General features: G+C 34.9%; 2 protein-coding genes and 1 non-coding gene across 4 annotated transcripts; 1 reads left to right on the top strand and 2 right to left on the bottom strand.

Annotated features, from left to right (window-relative positions):
- Window positions 1-1,566: 1,566 nt before the first annotated feature.
- On the top strand, window positions 1,567-3,911 carry LOC118489255 (SPX domain-containing protein 4-like). The gene is made up of 3 exons (XM_035986985.1): window positions 1,567-2,088; window positions 2,617-2,782; window positions 3,310-3,911. The coding sequence occupies exons 1-3, from the start codon at window positions 1,792-1,794 to the stop codon at window positions 3,747-3,749; spliced, it is 903 nt and encodes a 300-aa protein (XP_035842878.1). The 5' UTR covers window positions 1,567-1,791; the 3' UTR covers window positions 3,750-3,911.
- A 3,243-nt stretch (window positions 3,912-7,154) lies between these two features.
- On the bottom strand, window positions 7,155-7,227 carry TRNAA-UGC. The gene has a single exon. It is a non-coding gene; the product is annotated as a tRNA-Ala (tRNA).
- An 813-nt stretch (window positions 7,228-8,040) lies between these two features.
- On the bottom strand, window positions 8,041-11,068 carry LOC110920688 (vesicle transport v-SNARE 13). Of its 2 annotated transcripts, none has more exons than XM_022164882.2 (6): window positions 10,860-11,068; window positions 10,609-10,730; window positions 9,422-9,480; window positions 9,151-9,339; window positions 8,892-9,062; window positions 8,041-8,443 (listed from the first exon to the last, which is right to left on the bottom strand). In XM_022164882.2, exons 2-6 carry the CDS (start codon window positions 10,700-10,702, stop codon window positions 8,294-8,296), a joined length of 663 nt encoding a protein of 220 aa, XP_022020574.1. In that variant the 5' UTR covers window positions 10,703-10,730; window positions 10,860-11,068; the 3' UTR covers window positions 8,041-8,293. The 2 variants fall into 2 exon arrangements, with proteins under 2 accessions (XP_022020574.1, XP_022020572.1); XM_022164880.2 differs by having other exon boundaries at window positions 10,609-10,748; window positions 10,860-11,061.
- Window positions 11,069-20,239: the final 9,171 nt, after the last annotated feature.

Genomic DNA, 20,239 nt, shown 5'->3' with positions numbered 1-20,239 from the left:
CAACACGTGTGTCAATGCGCGGTAAGGAGGTGGGGAACCGTAGCTTAAGGTGCGCGCAGTTGGTCCTTGTGGAGTCTGAGCAACCATCTGCGCGTACAGAGCGGTTATTGTTGTTTGCTATTTCATGAGCCAGGAAGCGAGTGTTTCACCTTCTAGTAACAATGATAAGAGTTGTGCAGTTTGGTCCATGTTTTGGATGGACGGGTCAGGGTTTGCGCGCGTAGTGTTGTCGAGATGATGGAGGGTATCGTGTCCTACTTGTTCGTACCGCTGTCAAGGGCGTCGGGACCGTGCGGGGTGGTTCCTATAACCGCGGACTTGGTTATCGAATCATAAGGTGGGACTAATTAGTTTGCATTAGCCATTTGACCGAAATCGAAGAGAAAAAAGATGAAAAGTAGTAGTAAGAGCGGTGGACGCCAATGAAGAAACACTAGGCCTAAATTGTAGGGTTTAGGCTTATGGGTGATGTAGTCTCGACAAGATGGCTAATCTTTAGTCTCTTCTTGATTCATGGCTAGACTTGTTCCGAGAATTTATGTGTCTGAAAGACAACATAATATTATGTATAAAAACCCGCATTTTGATAGTTGTTTGTTGTAAATACTGTTTGGAATGGTTTAAATGTTTGTTTATGAGTATTTTACCGGTTCCTAAGGGAAATAAAGGATTTAGGGCCAGTGTCACACCCCGAACCGCAACGGATAGGTATGGGGGGAATTGATTGTCATAGCTCATGACACTAATTAAAGTTACAATTTTTATACTATGAAATTTTCAAATATATAATTCTTAATAATTCAATATTAAAACCTAACAATATCCAAAAATTCTAAAAATTAAAACAAACTATCCTAACATGATCCTAAATAATACCCCATGTTCAATTTTATCATAATTGCATCCTAAACCTAAAAGACACAAATTTAGAAACGAAGAACCCTAGCTTTTCTACATTCTCAATTCATATAGATGATGCCCTCTAGGGCTGCAAACGAACCGAACGAACACGAACAAAACCTTGTCTGTGTTCGTTTGTTAAGAAATATATGTGTTCGCGAACCGTTTACGAACACTTATCGAACGAGATTTTATGTTCGTGTTCGTTTGTTAAGTAAATGAACTTGTTCGTGTTTGTTTGTTAATTTTAGGCAACGAACGTTGACGAACACAAATGAGCACAAACGAATGTTCATTAACACAAATGGAAACAAACGAACACAAACAATCGTTCATGAACAGAATATATAATACATCGACACTTATCAGATATTTAATTTGTCGGAATTTGAAGTATTTAATTAAATATAAAAACTAAAAACACTAATAAAGTATCGAACACAAACGAACACGCTACCGAACGTTCACGAACATAAGCGAACGAACACAACCTATGTTCATGTTTGTTCGTTCAATTAAACGAACGAAATTTCTTGTTCGTGTTCATTTGTTTAGTAAATGCACAAACACAAACAAACTTCCCGCAAAATGATTTACGAACTCTTCATCGAACGTTTGGTTTGTACCCCTGATGCCCTCTACCACATAAATGGATAGAGGACTTTTGATGATCACCCGGTGTGCCAATAGATTCCCAAAACAATCCATAGAGGAAACAGTGGGTACTTGAAAAAGAAGAATATTCCTCCATCCATTACGATTTCTCATTCTCATTCCTCTGTTCCAATTCCTATTATTCTGATTCGTCTCCAATCCAATATTCTGAAAATCCACAGACAGATATGATGATCATCATCATCTATTTCCAACCCTTGATGTCTGTGTAAAGAGATGAAATTCGGAAAAGAATTGGGCATTCATCTGGAACAAACCCTACCTGAATGGAGGGACAAATACCTGTGTTACAAACTTCTCAAGAGCTTCCTTAAACACATCCCTAATCCCGCTGACGACGATCACCCTCATCTTCCGCCGCCGGCCGATGCCGCCGTTGATCGGAACTTTCCTCCCTTGCCGCCCCACTTGGCTGAACTCCAGGAGTGGTTTGTCAGGGTTTTAGAAGAAGAAATTGACAAGTTTAATGATTTTTATGTTGACAAGGAGGAAGAATTCGTCATCCGATTTAAGGTTTTCTTTTTTATTTTATTTTATTTATTCTCTTACACTTGGGTTAGGGGGACTGTTTAAGTCTGAACCACCAGTAGAGGTCTGAACCATTAATTAAGTCTGAACCAGTAGAAAATAGAAGATCTGTGCCCTGTAGACTGCTTAGAACCTATCGAATGATAAGTGTTTGCAACTTAACTTAGTATACTCATCTATACGTTAGTTATGTTACTGGATACATGGTTTATTTCTTAAAGGTAATTAATGCCCTTATACTAGAACCATTATGTGTGACAGCTTCAAGGATATGGAAACCGTTTTGTTCATCACGAGACGAGATGTAACCTGTAAACTTTGATACTGATCATTTTTAAGCTCCTCAAACTGGTTTTCATTTTTGGCATTTTGTGGGTTAACTGGTTTTTCTTGAAGATTGAATACGTAACTGTCGTCTACCTACAACTCAGTTTGATGAATTCCGAATCATATATGTCTTGATCACTCTGCTGCCTGCATCACGTTTATTTCATAACTCGTTGATTTGATCAGGAGTTAAAGGAAAGAATAGAGAGAGTGAAGGAGAAAAGCTGGAGAGATGGAAACTTTTCATCGGAAAGTGAATACAGTGATGAGATGATGGCGATACGCAAAGACTTTGTCACTATCCATGGGGAGATGGTGCTTCTCAAAAACTATAGCTCCTTAAACTTTGCAGGTACCTACCCCACTTTCAACTTCAGAATATTTATTTCAAATACATTTTTCCTATTTCAAATGCTATAGCTTCCTTAAATGTTTCAAGAATAACAATTACCTGCTATAAAATATCGTTTAAAGTATAGGTGGTAAAATAAATGGGTCGGGCGGGTTAACGGTCAAAATGCGAAATTTCGGCACGGATAACGCTTTTTGTTTAAAACTTTTAACTTTTTTTTTATATTAAAAGTTGTTTCAATAATAATTTGTTTTTCAAATAAAACAACTTAGAAGATTACATGCTTTAAAAATATACATTGGGCAACTTTTTTATCCGTTCGACCCTTTTCTAAAAGCAAATTTTAGCCGTTTAATTTGTTAGCAATAAAACATACCCAAATCAACCCGTTCGTAAATGGGTTGAAATTGACATCTCTGTATAACCATTTTTTTTTTTTTTGTAATGATTATGCATACATACATACTCTGAAATTCCCGTATCCAACACTGCGAGTAATCCTTGCATCCGTTGGTTTTACTCATCAGGGATTATAAAAATCTTGAAGAAGTATGACAAACGAACCGGAGGATTATTACGCGTACATTTCACACAACTTACCCTTCGCCAACCCTTTTTCACAACCGAACCACTTACTAGATTGGTCCATGAATGCGAGGAAAATCTTGAACTCCTTTTCCCTTTAGAAGCTGAAGTAGTGGAAGAATCATCTAGCAAACCAGATAATGCTGCAAATACAATAACCACCACATCAATTGAGGTAGAAACTTCAGATGTATATAGAAGAACAATAGACGCGATGAGAACAATAAAGGGTCTAAAAAAGGAAAGTTCAACGTCGAATCCGCTTTCGTTTGCATCTATTTTCGGCAACCAGGATGTTGACACGGGTGCTATAACTAACGGAGACTCGCCTACAAACTCATCAACTTCTTTTCATGATGAAACAAGAACAGGATCGGGATGATCAAGTTATCGATAGATCCTAGTAGATTTTTGGTTTTTGACAACTTATATAATTTGTTTTTTGCATTATAATTTTTGTATATGAGAACAATGATTTTGTACAACTATGTGTGTTTGTTCTTATACGACTTCTAATAATACGAGACTGTGACTTTGAAAGTGATCTATTTGAAATAATTATATAGTATTATCGTTGAGTTTTTAAAAGAAAACTGATTTTTATATTAAAAAATATTACGTCAATTAAGTGTAGTTTTGTAACGAAGTATATAAATCAAAAAGCTTTTGCAATACCTTTTATATTATATTAATTATTTTTTTAGAGTTAATTACTGTTTTCGTCCCTGTGGTTTGTCAAAAATCACTATTTCAGTCCATTAGTTTAAAAATTGTGATTTCAGTCCTTGTGGTTTCACTTTTGTAACCATTTCAGTTCACCTCGTAACAATTTCAGTCCCTGTACTTACAGAGTAAATGGATTGAAATGGTTACGAAAGTGAAACCATAGGGACTGAAATGGTTACGAAAGTGAAACCACAGGGACTGAAATCACAATTTTTAAACTAATGAACTAAAATAGTGATTTTTGACAAACCATAGGGACGAAAATAGTAATTAACTCTTTTTTTTATTTGACATATTTATATTATTCTTTTCAAATTCAGACAATGAAAATAAGGGGTATATTATATATGTGTGGACCCTTAAGGAGTAAAAGTGAAATTGCACTAATTTTAACATTATTTTACTAATTTCGTGAAAATAATGTTAAAAGTGATGACGGTCATGCATCATATGATGGCGTTGATAGCTGAAAGACAAAGAGGTACATGCACTAATCGGCCTTTGTTCGATTGTGCTTTCTATAACTGCAGATTTCTTGGTGAAAATTTCCATACCAATTATTGGCATTGGCCACTTAGGTTATGGCTTAGTGGTTAAGAGGAGACCAAGGTTCAATCCTTGGGAGGTATAAGTATTTTTTTTTTTTTTTGAACGGCCAACAAAATTTTATTCATCAATAGAACTAACAACTCGTTAGTTCACACCATCATACAAAACAAAAAAATAAAAAGGCCACCATTACAGATATTACAAACTCATACAAGACAAATCGAATTCGCACCACTGTTCCCATGTAATCACTTGTGCCCTTGCTCTATTCCGGATCCAGATATACCCCAAATGTCTTATTTGTTCTTTCACACCAATGATATTAGGCTGTTTGTTATTAAATATCATGTCGTTACGGCATTTCCATATGCACCATACCGCGATCTGGATAACCGAGTAGACTGTCATCTTCCATCTCCGAGTACCGACTTCATGTTTATAAGCTTCGAAAAGGTCCTTAATCCCAAAGATAAAGAACCTCGGACACCTGGTCCAGCTAGCCACAAAGTCCCAAACCGACTGAGCAAACTCGCATGCTACGAACAAATGCTCGACAGATTCATCTTGACAGTTACAAAAACGACAACGAACTGAATCAATCTGCACATTTCTTCTTACCAATGCATCCATGGTTGGGACCCTATTAATAATAACTCTCCAGCAAAAAAAATTCACCTTAATAGGCGTCCACTTGTTCCACACGTAAACGATACCGGAATCCAAAAATCTTTCAGATTGAAGTCGGCGTCTAAGACTCCCCACAGAGTACACCCCGGAACCTTCAAGCGACCAGTTCCAGACGTCTTCTCCTTCGCCAATCTGGATATCCCATAGCACCTCCATGAGGTCTTCAAATTGTATCAGTTCTTCTACTGAATTTAGTTCTCTTGACCACTGAAACTTGATTGTTATGATGCCGTTCACCTCACAAACTCTATCTGCCACAGTAGCCTTCTTATTCAGATCCAAGTTATACAACAATGGAAATTTTGTGTTCAACGAGTCCTCCAGCAGCCACTTATCCCTCCAAAAGTGAATACTTTTTCCGTCTCCCAGCTTACATTTGAATAAAGACACAATATCCACGGCGTACGACTCTAAATCTTGAGATACTTTAGCTATCTGTTTCCATGGACCTGCAACAGACAATTTGACCGGGATAAAATTCCACGCCCGCGACCCGTGATGTACACTCCAGATGACCTTCCACCATAAGTTGTTACGTTCCGATTTGAACCTCCACCACCATTTTGCTAACATGGCGAGGTTCGCCTCTCTTAACGAACCAATCCCCAACCCGCCCCGGTCCTTTGGAGCCATAGCGTTATGCCAAGCGACCCAGTTTATCTTCGATTGCTCCTGATTTGCTCCCCATAAAAAGTCTCTTCTGATCCGTTCCAGCTGGTCGATGATTTGAACTGGCGCCCTATATAGAGAGAAAAAATATGTCGGGAGGGAGTTCAAAACTGATTTAATCAGTGTGATTTTCCCCCCAAACGAGACTGTATTTCGCCTTCCAGTTAGACAACCTTTGCTTGAAGGTATCCACCACTGGCTTCCAGTTCCTGCTCAGATTCATGTTGGCGCCGACTATGAGCCCCAAATGTTTGAAAGGAAGATTACCTGCTCTACATCCAAGAATTGCAGCCATGTCTTGTAGTTGGGAGTCTCCCACACCAATGCCGAAAACACTGCTCTTCGAGAGATTTACACGCAACCCGGATGCCAAGTAAAAGCACCGGAGTAACCGTTTAAGGGGAAAAATTAGCGGTTAAAAAAATATTGGCATTGAGTTGATATTAATGCCAAAGTTTTTTAATACAACTAATTTGAAGAAGTGCTGCTACCTTGAGGGAGGGAAGTGTAGACTTCTTCATAGTGCATTATTGGAACATTCATTGCAAGTCAGCTAACTGCCCAAAGTAGAAAATCATCGCATGGTATGGGTATGATTTCATTAGGTGGTTCACCCGACCCGATGATTTAAACTTGGTCTCTTAATATTATCAAGGCAGGCAACCTGTTTGATTTTTGAACTCATCACCTTTCTTTATGTTGGCATGACTCATGAGCAATATCTAACAAGCTTAGATTAGCAGCCATTGCTTCTTTATATGAAACATGAACATCATGGATTTTTAGTGGTGTGGGAAAGAAGCATTTTGATTTTCTTTTAAATAAACCACGGACTAATGTTTCGGAAGTTCATTTTAAACCTCACCCAGCTCAAGAATCTCGATTTGCAATTACACAAGTCAAACGATCTGTTAGAATTTTGCAACGGGAGTACATTCAATTTGTAATAAGCCGATGGAGGTTTACGTAAAATTAGATGTAGTGACTTTTGTGACACGGTGTATTTGTATTTGTCATATTATATCTTTTACTAATATAATAATTCGTAATGTGTAATATTTATGTTTCGTTTATGAATTTATAAGGAGTATATGATTAAATTCTAAAAAAATAATCGTGAGTTGACCAATATTTTAGTCAAAATCTTTATACTAAGTGGAGATGCGGGGGATCGAACCCCGTGCCTCTCGCATGCAAAGCGAGCGCTCTACCATTTGAGCTACATCCCCGTTGTTAATTGCCTTCTCCTTCTATTTATTAATTCTTAATGTAACTATAAATATTCTCCATTTATATAACCTATTACGTTTACTTTATTTTTAAGTATATGTTTTTTAAGAGTGAATTGAGATTTTGGTCTCTGTTGTTTGTAACCCATTGAAATATTTTACAAAACCGGTTTCTGTTTTATTGCACTTTCACTCCATTAGACTAACTACATCAACCTTCTAGTTAAATCCTACTCACATGAGAGGCATGTAATGGGCAAATACGTAATTAACCATCTGTTTTATGTGTGTATATGTATAGTTATTAATATCTATAAAAATTATGAAAAATAACTAAATTATATATAAACTAATAATTATATTTAATATAAATTAATTAGTAAATAATAAATGAGCCAAGCTTGAACTTTACAAACAAAGTTCGAATCGAGCCGAGCTCGAACTTTCAAAAGTTAAACGAGCTCGAGCCTAGTCAACAAGTAACATACACAGATAATAACGTATAGATTAGAAAGGTTTTTTTTTATTTATTTTTGTTTCCTTCGATTTTGATGGTTAATTACATATTTGTCCATCACATGCCTCTCATATGACTAGAATTTAATTAGAAGATTAATAGAGTTAAGTCTAGTGAAGTGAAACTGCAACCTTGGTATGTATTACAAGACATTTAGATTTTATAAAATGTAATAACAGCCTATAAACCATAGGACCAAAACCACATTTTACTCTCTTTAACTATCGTCAAATCAACAATTTATATAAATAATTTCAAGTTCCAAACAATTTGGTATCGTTTCAATCTCAACTATCTAGATACAAATTAATGATATTCAGAAAACCATAACAGATTAACAGCAACAAGCATCAATCCGAATATACAATAGACACCAAGTTATTACCACCCAACATAAATAACAAATAAATAGACACACAAAACAGCTTATTTTTCAACCACAACAGACATTAACACTTTCAAACAAAAAAAAAACTTCTTTGATCCACAATAAAGGGCACACTTGCAGTAAAAACAGACCAATAAACAAACAAACTCAACTTTCAGCAGCTACTTCAACTTGAAGTACAAGATCAAGATGATGGCAACAATCAGTATAGTGACCATGAAGCCAATTATCCACTTGTTTCGATTCATCCTTCTCGAGATGTTTGTCATAATCTTTTTACTCTTTCCTACGTTCTCATCAACTCCATGAAGCTGAAATATCAAAACATAATTAATAACTGTTTTTTTAAACCTACCCGTATTTAAGAAAGAGTAAAATGCTATTTTCATCCCTGAGGTTTGCGACTTTCATCTAAAGGTTTGTTTTTTCGCATCTGGATCCAAAAGGTTTGAAATCTTGTCATTTTCATCCGACTCGTTAACTCCATCTATTTTTCTTTGTCAAATGAGGAGCATTTCTGTCGTTTTAGACAATTGTTAAAAAAAGTCAAAAACAACGAAGGTACCCCTGACTTAACGTTAAAAAAATGGATTGAGTTAACGAGTCGGATGGAAATGGCAAGATTTCAAATCTTTTGGATCCAGATGCGAAAAAACAACCTTTAGACGAAAGTCGCAAAAGTGGCTAAACCTCAGGGACGAAAATGGCATTTTACTCTCTATGAAATAAAGTATGATTTAACAGTGTGTAGAATCGTACGGTTCCATGGGCATGCAACAGAGACTGTCGTTGTTGATGAAGATCTTGAAGAAGTGAAACACCAAGTTCTTCGGTCTCCAGCATGGTCCTTCTGCTGTCCCTAACTCTGTCACTTGACTTGTTTAATCTTTCAGTTGACATCATTAATCTTCCTCTTTGATCTGCTGACACCTGTCACATTCACCGTTTGTTGGTTATAAACATATATATAAGTAGTCAATGTCTAACACTTATATAAGAGATAGCTTGATTATCATACTGCAGCAGCATCGGCCATTCCCGACTCCAATAGTTCATCACGGGCAGCCTGGTTTAAGTTTGTTGATGCAATTCGTTTAATTTCACTTTTCAAATTATTCAGATCAGATTTGTACTCTCTTAATTTGGCAAGGAGCACAGCTTTTACGTTCGGTGGCAAGTTTCTTGCTTCAATGTCCATTTTCCGTATCTGGATTAATAAACCAAGATTTTTTGTATCAAAACATAATATGTTCATGAGATGTTACAACAATAATCAGCTGAGACAATACCAGAGATTCAGCTTCATCAATTCCTGTTTTTACTTCAGCAATTTTTTGCTTCTTTTGCTCTGAAATTAACAATAAACATCAGTCTGATATTAATGTGGGATTTTAGTATCATATTAGCAATAGCCTCATACCCAAAAAGGTCCCAACTTTTTTCTATAACTGTCAAAAAAACTTATTAAAACTAATATGACTGAAACATACTAATGAGTAGAATACACTATGCACCAACTAAACTAGAAAAACCTACAAACTGAAGTGAGAGATCTAACATTCGATGCCCTGCAAACAACTAAAAGCATATCCAAAATCATCATTAGATCATCTCCGCTTTCTAGTCAAAACAAAAACTACTTATGCCTCTACATCCCAGTTTTATCTCACAACAACAATAAGAAGCACCAACAATCCTCAATATTCAGGAAACATGCAATAAATCATTAAAAAAAAATCACTTTCCACATCATGATCTTCGGAACTTTACAAAAACTATCGTCTTATCTTACAGGACTAGTATCTGAGTTGGTTGCAGACCAGTGGCACACTCCCTTCCTACAACACTAACTTTTACCCATCCAAGTGTCCTCACTTTCTACCTTCAGTTCCTCAATCATTATTATAATAGCATCATAAAGAATGCTCAAACTCCATATTTTCTAAAAGAAAAACATTCTTACAACAATCACAACTAGCTTCAAGTATTAATGAACTTTAAGTCCCAAGATAATCCCTAACTGTGTAAAATGTTTGATAAGTGAAGCCAAACACAACAGTGATATCAATTTAATCAATAAATACCTAAACAACTTCATTTATGCATCAAAATCTTCAACATAGCTTCAATCCATAACATCATCACATCAACAATTATACATATACTGTAACTGTAGCTATCCAAATGTCTTCAGTTTCTACTTTCATTTCCTCAAACATTATTATAATAGCCTCATACATTTTCTATAAAACAATCACAATTAGCTCTAAATATTGGTAAATTTCAACTTATAAACAATCCCTAACTGTGTAATCCTAACCCTACACATGTATACACCTAAACAATTCAATCAACAAAAACCTAAACCAATTCAATTATGAAACAAAATCATCAACACATCCTCAATCCATAACATCATCACATCAACAATAATACATAAACACTAACAGTGATTGAGCCTAGGGTTTTGACTCACCTCCATCGAGTAAACTAGCGGATGTACACTTTTTCGACAAACTCGCCGAAAGCTCGCAGTATTGGCGTTCGTAACCTTCAAATGTTTCACTCATATCGTCGCCAACAACTCCTCAAACAAATCTAGAACAAAATCACAAACTGATTTGAAACAATTGAAAATAGCAGAAGAATTGAAATCAGATCTGAATTATAGGGATAGATAATTATATTAAATGATTGATCGATCGTGTAGGTGTAGAGAAGACGAACCTGCAAATGATCGGAAAAGTTTCAGGTGGCCGGTAAATATGGCGGTGTGCGGTGAGGGGATTATTTGATGTTTATTTTTGTAGTTTTATTATTGGAATGGTGAATGGTGCGAAGACAATGATGAAACGACAGCGCGTTGACGGTACGCTCGTTCACCCGCGATCTTATCGGTTCTAATACTCCATGATTATTGTCACTTGGGACATTACTTTTTCTTCAATTATAACTGGGTAAATATAGACGAGTTAAATATAATCTTAGTCCTTTTGATTTGGGTAATTTTATCAGTTTGGTTAAAATGTTTCATTTTTCGTTTGTGGGGTCAAAAAAGGTTTCATTGTTGCTATTATAATCCACTATGTTAATTTTCATCAATTTTTTCTGTTAACGAGAAAGTCAATTTGGTCATATAAGATGACCAAATTGCCCTTCTCGTTAACAAAAATAACGGATGAAGTTAACCCAGTGGATTAAAATGGCAACAGTGAAACTTTTTTGAACCCACATGCAAAAAATAAAACTTTTAGACTAAACTGGCAAAATGACCCACATTACAAGGACTAAAATGGAATTTAACTCTAAGTTAAAATTTTATGAGTACGAATTATGTCACAAGATATGATAGGATGAGTAAAATCAGTAGTTAGAAAACGGTAAGAATTGTATAATGTATAGAATAAATTACAAGAATTGTCCTTTGTCTTTATGGCTCTTTAAAGGCGGTGTCCTTTATGTTTAAAATTGACGAGTTTTGTCCTTTATGTTTAAAAATCATGCACGGTTTGTCCTTTAAGCCTAACCTAGTTAGTTTTTTGTGTTAAATCTGGTCATGTGAGTTGCACATGAGGGCATTTTTGTCATTTTACATTTAAATGACTATTGTGTAAATAATTTAATTACCTCATCATTATTCTCTCTCTCCTTCCCTGGGGGTGTTTGGGATTTCTTCTTAAAAATGACTTATTAATTTATACTAGCGGTAAGACCCGTGTGTAAACACGGGTCGTTTCTTAGAAAACCATGCATAACATATATTGACAGAGAGTAAAAAAATAATTACTGCAGACTTACAAAATTGATATAAATTAACGATCAATAGCTTTATTCAACAGCAATTCCATTATGTTGAGAGCAAACTACTTTACAAAATTACTTTAATGATAGGGTGACTTGGGATTTTGTAAAAATGTTTGTTTTTGTACTACTTTACAAAATTACATAGAATTCAAGAAAACGAAACAACAAACTAAACAGATATTGGGTTATTCAAAGTTCTGTTGAATACTAAATGATGTGTTGACCAAAATTAAACCAGATGTTGACCAAAAGTCAATCAGATGTTGACCAGTTAAACAGATGTTGACCTTAAACAGATGTTTGGTTTAACGCCACAGATCTGTTTATGGCCAAACATCTGTTTAAGTCCAAATATCTGATATAGAAGGCCAAACATCTATTTAAGGCAAAACATTTGTTTAAGGTGAAACATCTGTTTAAGTCCAAACCTCTGATATAAAAGGCCAAACATCTGTTAAAGGCCAAACATCTGTTTAAGGCCAAACACCTATTTAAATCTGAACAGATGTTTAACTTAATCAGATCCACTGTCTTCTCACACTGTTTTCCTCTTCAAAACACTGTTGAACCTAACATGGGTTTCCATTAACTATTGACCAAAAGTCAAACAGATGTTCAAACCACTGTTTGTTATTGTATTTCCATTAACTATTGACCAAAAGTCAAACAGATGTTCAAACCCTGGTTTTGACAACATGAAACACAACATCATCATGCCAAATACAGTCATATACATCCATCCATTATTCTGAATTCATAAACCCATAAATGCAGAAGAATGTCACATTTGCGATTAATAAATCAAGTTTCTACTAATTGCAGTTACTATTAGCAAAAAGAAGCATGATATCATCTATATATAAAACATAAAGTGCTAATAGCAGTGTTTTATCATGTTAGCTATACATAGCAGCAAAACATCAAGTTAATAATTTAAAAAAAAAAAAACTTACAATATCACCATCAAAAAATTCATAATTATAATATCTGATATCAGAACATACTTAAATGTCGTTGTTAAACTGAGGTAACTTGATTTAATATGATCTTCTGTTCCGAAGACACGTATGTGAAGTGCAACATATCACCAAACCTCAACTTATTCTCAGTCATAAACTTTCGCCAACCGTCCAACGCATAACGTGGCTTCAAATCATTTAACTCCGACTTAACATCATAAACCTCTACAACTCCAACCATGTTTTGAACTTTCAAAGGATGAAGATCAACAGAAAGACCTGCTCGTCTGGCAACTTCAACAGGAAAACGGTACATGTATTGTGTGGAAAAAAATAATAGTCAGACAAATAAACATAAATCATTAGTTTGTTATAAAAAACGGTATACCAGTCTATAGTCTCCTTTGTGATCAAAATGAAAGAACTCAGGGTCGAGAAGATGTCCAGAATGTTTTTTTGCAGTCTTTATAATCTTATTTCTACAGATAAGCTTTTTCTGAACGTTGGCGGCTCTTTTCCCCTTGATGAAAAAGTAAACATATACATGTGAATTAAAGGAATGCTGAATATATGAACAAAAAAAAAACAGTTTATATAAGATATACTGATTAAGTGGCGAGTATAGATACCTTAACTTTGTGAGCAGACGAAGAACATCCAATATGATCACTTGTGTCGACAGGTAAGGCAACATTTCCCTTAGTCATATTCTTGACCGTCTCCTTTCTCTCAGAAGTAACTTTACCTTTCTTCTTAACCTGTTGTCATAGAGTAACTTTAATAACCATAGTAATATAACAATCTTTAACACGGTAAACTTACATCTTGTGTTTTATTCAATCGTGAAGACATGCGTCTCTTCGACGTGCATTCGGCATTCATTCGTAACTTCTTCTAAATAATACATTATTGGATAAATGTAACATCAGTAAACAACATTACTAATAGTTGTAAAAACATTAAATTCTTATATGTGTTAAATTAAAAATAAATAATTTTAATAATTTAGTAAATACCTGAGTAACGGTTCTTCCTTCACCTACAGACACTACTTCTTCATCCTCATAGATGTCCTGGTCAACATTAATGAAAGAATTTGTATAATGCTAAAATAATTAAAACCTTTACTGCTAATACTAAATACATACGTACCTTGAATACATTCTCAACATAATCAGCCTTCGATATCTCAAGCACACTATCATCATCAGATTCAGGTTTATTCGAAAAGCAAATCTTAGTCTCATCTCTATAAACTACTATGTCAAAAACAACATCATCAATTCTGCTAAACACAAGCAAATCATCCTCCAGTATTCCAACATCTTTACACATTTCCGGACATCCTCTAGCAAATACAAAGTTCGTATCCACCTTAGACACTTCAACATTCCAATAGGAACCCTTATAACAGATTTGAAATTTGCCACTTGGTGGGCTGTTTTCGTAAAATTGTTTAATGAAGCAGTCTTCGATTACCTGCATAAATGAATACTATACGTGAAGTATGTGACTTATGAGAATAAGCATTGACAGATTTAAGATGCAAAAGGATTCAAGTTAAGATCAATAGTCATACCGTAAAACCAAATCTTGCATAACGATTAAACGTGAAATAAGATTCACCACACATGCCATCAACAAAACATGAAAGTTCAAGCCCAAAATCACCTAACACTCTGAAAACCAACAAAGTATCCCTCGGCAAATTGAGATCTTTAACAACACTGTCCCAACCATCAGTTATTATTGGCGTTGAATTTTCTATTCTGGCCCTCACAAACCACTTTTTACCAGACTCATGATAATTCGCAACTTATTTTTTTTGGCAACAATCTCCCCACTTTTGATTAGCAAAGGCTATAGGTACATCCTGTATATAATTTTTAAGTAGTGTAAGAAAATATAAACTATAATAACTGTTAAATATATATCTCAATAAAAATAAATTATGTGTATAAAAACATGTCATACCAGTTTCAAAGATTCTGGGTTATCAATAAACTTGACAAATGTAGTATGCATGACAAAACCTGAATCAGTAAAGATGTTAAAACATTGAAATTAAAAAGTTGGCTTCGAAGATGAACATTAACTTTTTGTATTAACAGAGTATCTACTGAAATTAATCATAGAAACAGAGTATGAGTTAAAAAATTTCTGCAAATAATAACTATTTTAACATGTTATCAACAAATGATTCAAACACCTAACTAAACCCTTCTTGAATGTATAGCAATAAACTTAAAATCGTATTTGTAGCAAGATAGGATTTGATTTTTTTTTTTTTTGAATTAAAATCGGTTAAACAATATAAAGTATTACAATATGGATTTACATACCAGTTGTTGAAGAAAAAACAACAAAACATCCAGTGATTCAAGTGTAGAAGACGGAGAATAAGAAAGTTGAAACCCTAGAAAATGACTGGGAAGAAGAGATTTTTGAAAGAAGTCAGATGACAGATGTTTGATGTGTAATAATGCTAAAGAAATAATGACAGTTGTGTTTTCGTTTTCCCATATTTTCAACAAATGAAAAATATTTACACATACACCCCTTATTGAATTTGTTATTTACATTTACAAATTTAATAAAAGATGTCTAACAAAATGTGTTTGGAAACCTCTGTTGGTCGTTGGAAACAGTGTAAGTCAAACAGTTGTTAGATAAACAGAAGTTATGACAACAGATGATAACTTTCAGCAGTTGTTTTATTTTTAGCTAACATCTGTCCACGTCAGAACCTCTATTATCATAATGCGTGACAGTCAGTAGTCAGCACTATAGTAAATGAACAGTCATTAGGAAAAACAGAAATTATGATAACAGACGGTACCATTTAGCAGTGGATGTGTTTTTAGGCAAGCATAAGTTTCAAAAACAGTTGTTTTCAATCAGTGTAACTCAACAGTGGTAAGTCTAACATCTGCTATTAGCCTAACCACTGTTAGGAATGACTGAAATAATTAAAATGAAGATGCGACAACAAAGATTAATACTATATAAATTTATGTCATTTAGTCAACAGTGGTAAATCAAACAGTCGTTAGCATACACAGTTGTTTCATCATCAGCAGATTCTTCAAAAAACTACTATCAATGGTCAAATTCTGAACATTTGTTTTATCTTTGCACTCATCTGTTCACCATCATACCAACCCCTGATGCTATTAAACCTCTGTTGACTTACCAAGCAGATGTTCAGACATAATTCAACATCAACATAATCTGTTAACCATCAAACCAACCGTTGATACTATTAAACCTCTGTTGACTTACCAAACAGATGTTCAGACACAATTCAACATCAACATTATCTCTTCGTCATCAAACCAACCCTTCATATTATTAAACTTCTGTTGACTTACCAATAATTAAACTAAATCAAACTAAAAAACTAAATAAGTAAAACTAAAAGGCAATATAGATTCATAAGTTTAAAATTTATTCATTTATTCATGACATTAAAAGTCCAATAATTACATCACATACTGAACAACATTAAAGTTCAAATCTAACAATAACAGCAAGAATGAAGAAACTTTAGCTTCAATTCCATCGATTGCTGAACCTCTCGATGTATGTCCTTCAGCATCGCCATGAACTCCACGTCTCTATCACCGCACTCTATATTACTAACAACACAAAGCTCACGAACGGAAGTGAAGGCATGCGCATAAGATCTCTGGAAACCTGCTCTCTAGTGAACAGGCCAACCTGCAATCCATCAAAACATCTCTTCAACTCTTGAAGAGTAGCCCTGTCTTCATACGCCTGTTCCTCGATTTGCCTGACAAAACGCTGCTTGAAATCATCCGATTTTGCATCTGTGAATGAGGCCATTTGAATAAACTATATTACTCGACTTTCCTGAAAGTATGATATCTTCTTAGGAAAACGTGATGAAAAACAGGTGAAGTGACTATGAGTTTATATACTGAACTTTGTAATTATGAAAACGTGTAGATTTAATATATATAAACATATAAATGTAAAATTCAAAACAACAGTCTTTTAATGCAAAAACCTTTTCAAAACCCCAACTTTTATGGGAAAACCTAAAAATTAAATACCAAGAAACCCAAGGGACAAAATATCGAAATTCAAAGAACAAAAGCAGATTATGAAAATTAAAATTAAACGATTCATTTACCATGTAAACGCGCTTTTTAAACTCTATAAAAACCGATGATTAGTTTTGATTCAAAACATCAACAACTCGTCCTACAAATCACTTTCTGTCAAAAATAGTTCCAAATCAGAAAACCTACAAAAAATCTACATGGCAAAGTTCAGTTTCTACCACTGGTCAGACACCAGCGATCTTAAAACATAATTCTCGATGTGGTCACTCAAAGAACAAACCAAGAAGTAAACAGGAAAGTCGACATAATCAACAACACTAATAACAACAAAACCTGGAACAACATAGCATTGCTCGATGAAGTCCTCCACTCTCCTCCATCAGACTTCTAGAAGAATGCAGAAGAGTTTCTTACACAACTTCTAGAACAGGATCAGAAAATCTGTAACATGCTAACTGACCTGAAATTAAAAAGAGAGCATGAAATCACATGGAGAAAGGCTAGAGTCTACGAAATCTTAGCAAGTGTTAACCCTAGCGTGTAATACTTTATAAATATTTCATTAAATTCCTATTTTTCTCTGTAGTAGTTCATTATAATAATATAAACATGCATCTTAACAGTTAATAAAAAATAAGAAACAAACCTAAAATGCAAAGGTCTCTTCTCAACTGGTGTAGCACAACTGACATTTTCACGATAGAAGATACATATCGTCGGTTGAAGTTGCAACTCTCCCATCAAAGAATGTAACACATGCAACTTTTCACGATGTTGCAACAATTATATTGCAACATCGACATTGAAAGGTTGATGTGTGATGGCCAACATCATTGAAACGACGATGTTGGAACAATGATACCGGAACGATAACATGTAAACAAAATCATTAAACATTCGAACGAAATTGTGTAATCGGAGAATAGCGGCTGAATCACGAGAGTCGAGAAAGATGCATTTGAGAGAGAGAGAGAGAGAGAGGCTTGCAGATATCAGCGAGAGAGATTTGAATGTGCAGCCAGATAATTATGTCTTATTTATAGAATGGTTTGAATTTTGAATGTGGAGCCATAATTTGAATTGGGAACAGATGTTTGATTATAAAATGTTGAGGACAGATGTTGATTAGAGAGAGTAATTGATTGAAGAAGATGATATGTTATATATCTGGAGCCACTGTAATTTTGAATTTTGAATTTGGAGCCATAATATTGAATCGTCAGAAGTTTTGAAGTTTGAATTTTTAATCATCAGTGGTTTGGTTACAGTCGTTTGATTACATTCGTTTGAATGGGCAGACTTTGAATGGACAATGGTTTTGATTATAGTGGCTTGAATGGACAGTGGTTCGTATTATAACAGACATTTTGAATGGGCAGACCTTTGGAATCTAAATGTGGGCCAACTTTGAATTTTAAAGTCTTTTAATATTAGGCTTTATGATGTAATAACGAGATAAGAAAAGCCTTGTTGGACACCCTCTCCTGCCGACACATCAGCTTTTCTTATGTCACTTGGATTTCTCCTTTTATAGAAAGTATAGATAAGTCATAAGTGAGAAGTTAGAAATTCTGACTTCTCAAAAGTGACTTCTCAACACACAAAATCTTCCAAAATAAGCTAACCCAAACACTCAAAAAACAACTTATTAACTTTTATAAGTCAATAAGTCATAAGTTGCTCCAAAAAAAGCTAACCCAAACACCCCCTCTAAACTCTCTTTAAGACCACAACAAAGCCTCTCCAGACATCGCCAAAATCACCCAACCCTTTCAATTGCAAACCAAAATCACCCAACCTAATTTAAAACCCACAGTATCAAAATCACCATAAACTTTTCCATTGCAATTTGCAAACTAACTGTAACCAAAATCAAAATCACCCAATCCTTTTAATTCAAGACTCCAATCACCATCTTCAACCCTTGCTTACAACGTTCAGCATCACCACTTTAACGCAAACCTGTTTCAGGCGACGAGTTTGTAGGGTTATTCGATGGTGGTTCGCCAGAACCACTGCTTAGATTTGTAGGGCTAGGATCGACGGTGGTTCGTCGGAACTTGTTTCAGGCGGCGGAGGTGGTATTCGCAGTATGTTTTGATGAGTTTGAGACTGAGTTGGGTCGGGAGGTTACTGGGTAGCCTCGGCAACATTTGATGCATCATATGAATAGAAGTTTAAGGGTCTCTGATACACCCTCTTGGTGACGAAAGGTCTCGTTTGATTTTAACAATAATCCAGTTCCCGATGATAAGCAAAATGCTGCAAATGATATATGGTGGGTAGGTTTGGCGTCGGTTGTGGTGCTAGGTGGTGGCAGGTGGTGTAGGGTGCTTGGTGGGGTGGGTTGCAACGATGGCAGGTGGTGTGGTGGAAGATGGTGGTGGTAAGTGGGAGAGATAGAGAGAGAGGTGAAAAAACAACTCTGAATTTTCTTTTAATGGAATATATCTATGTATCCATACATATACAAGATTTTTAATTATTTTTTGTTTATTTATTAACATATTTTAAAATTAATGATGAAAAAGACTAAAATACCCTTATGTGATCTGACTTAACAAAAAAAAAAAACTAACTAGGTTAGCCTCCAAGGACAACCCGTGCAGGATTTTGAAACATAAAGTACAAAACAAATCAATTTTAAAGATAAAGGACACCTCCTGAAAAGAGATATAAATATAAATGACAAATTTTGCAATTCAATCTAATATATATGTAGATAGTGTTTTGCTGATGTTATGAAAGTTAGAAAAGTATCATAACAAAAGCTGCACATGGATCGTCCGCTTCACGCCCGTTCTTTATTTAAAGGGTAAATTACACTTTTCGTTCTTTATGTTTGTATCGGTTTGCAACGGATGACCTTTAACTTCAATAATTACAATCACAATCATTTATTTGGAAAACCCATTACACCATAGGTCCTTTAACATTAATCTGGTTAAAATTTTAAGTTAATTCTAATCATGTACCTTGCACATGAGGGTATATTGGTAATTCGACTCATTTATTTACAAAATAAAAAATATACATATATAAATAAACATAAATCCTCATCTTTTCTCTCAGCCAGCCATTGCTCTCCCTCTCCAACCAACCTCCACACTACTAAATCCAGCCACCACCACCTTGTTTTGGCCGGAACTGAACAAACAACACCATCACTGAAGACAAAAACCCATAACAAAAGAAGTTAGAACAACATTGACCTCACCGTTTGATTAGAAGCCCTACACCAGAACCACCCATCTGC

Source organism: Helianthus annuus, chromosome 17 (assembly GCF_002127325.2).
Source record: "Helianthus annuus cultivar XRQ/B chromosome 17, HanXRQr2.0-SUNRISE, whole genome shotgun sequence".
In the NCBI taxonomy this organism is placed as follows: domain Eukaryota; kingdom Viridiplantae; phylum Streptophyta; class Magnoliopsida; order Asterales; family Asteraceae; genus Helianthus; species Helianthus annuus.
The sequence above is the reverse complement of the archived record's forward strand: the minus strand, read 5'-3'. Positions and strand labels throughout refer to the sequence as shown.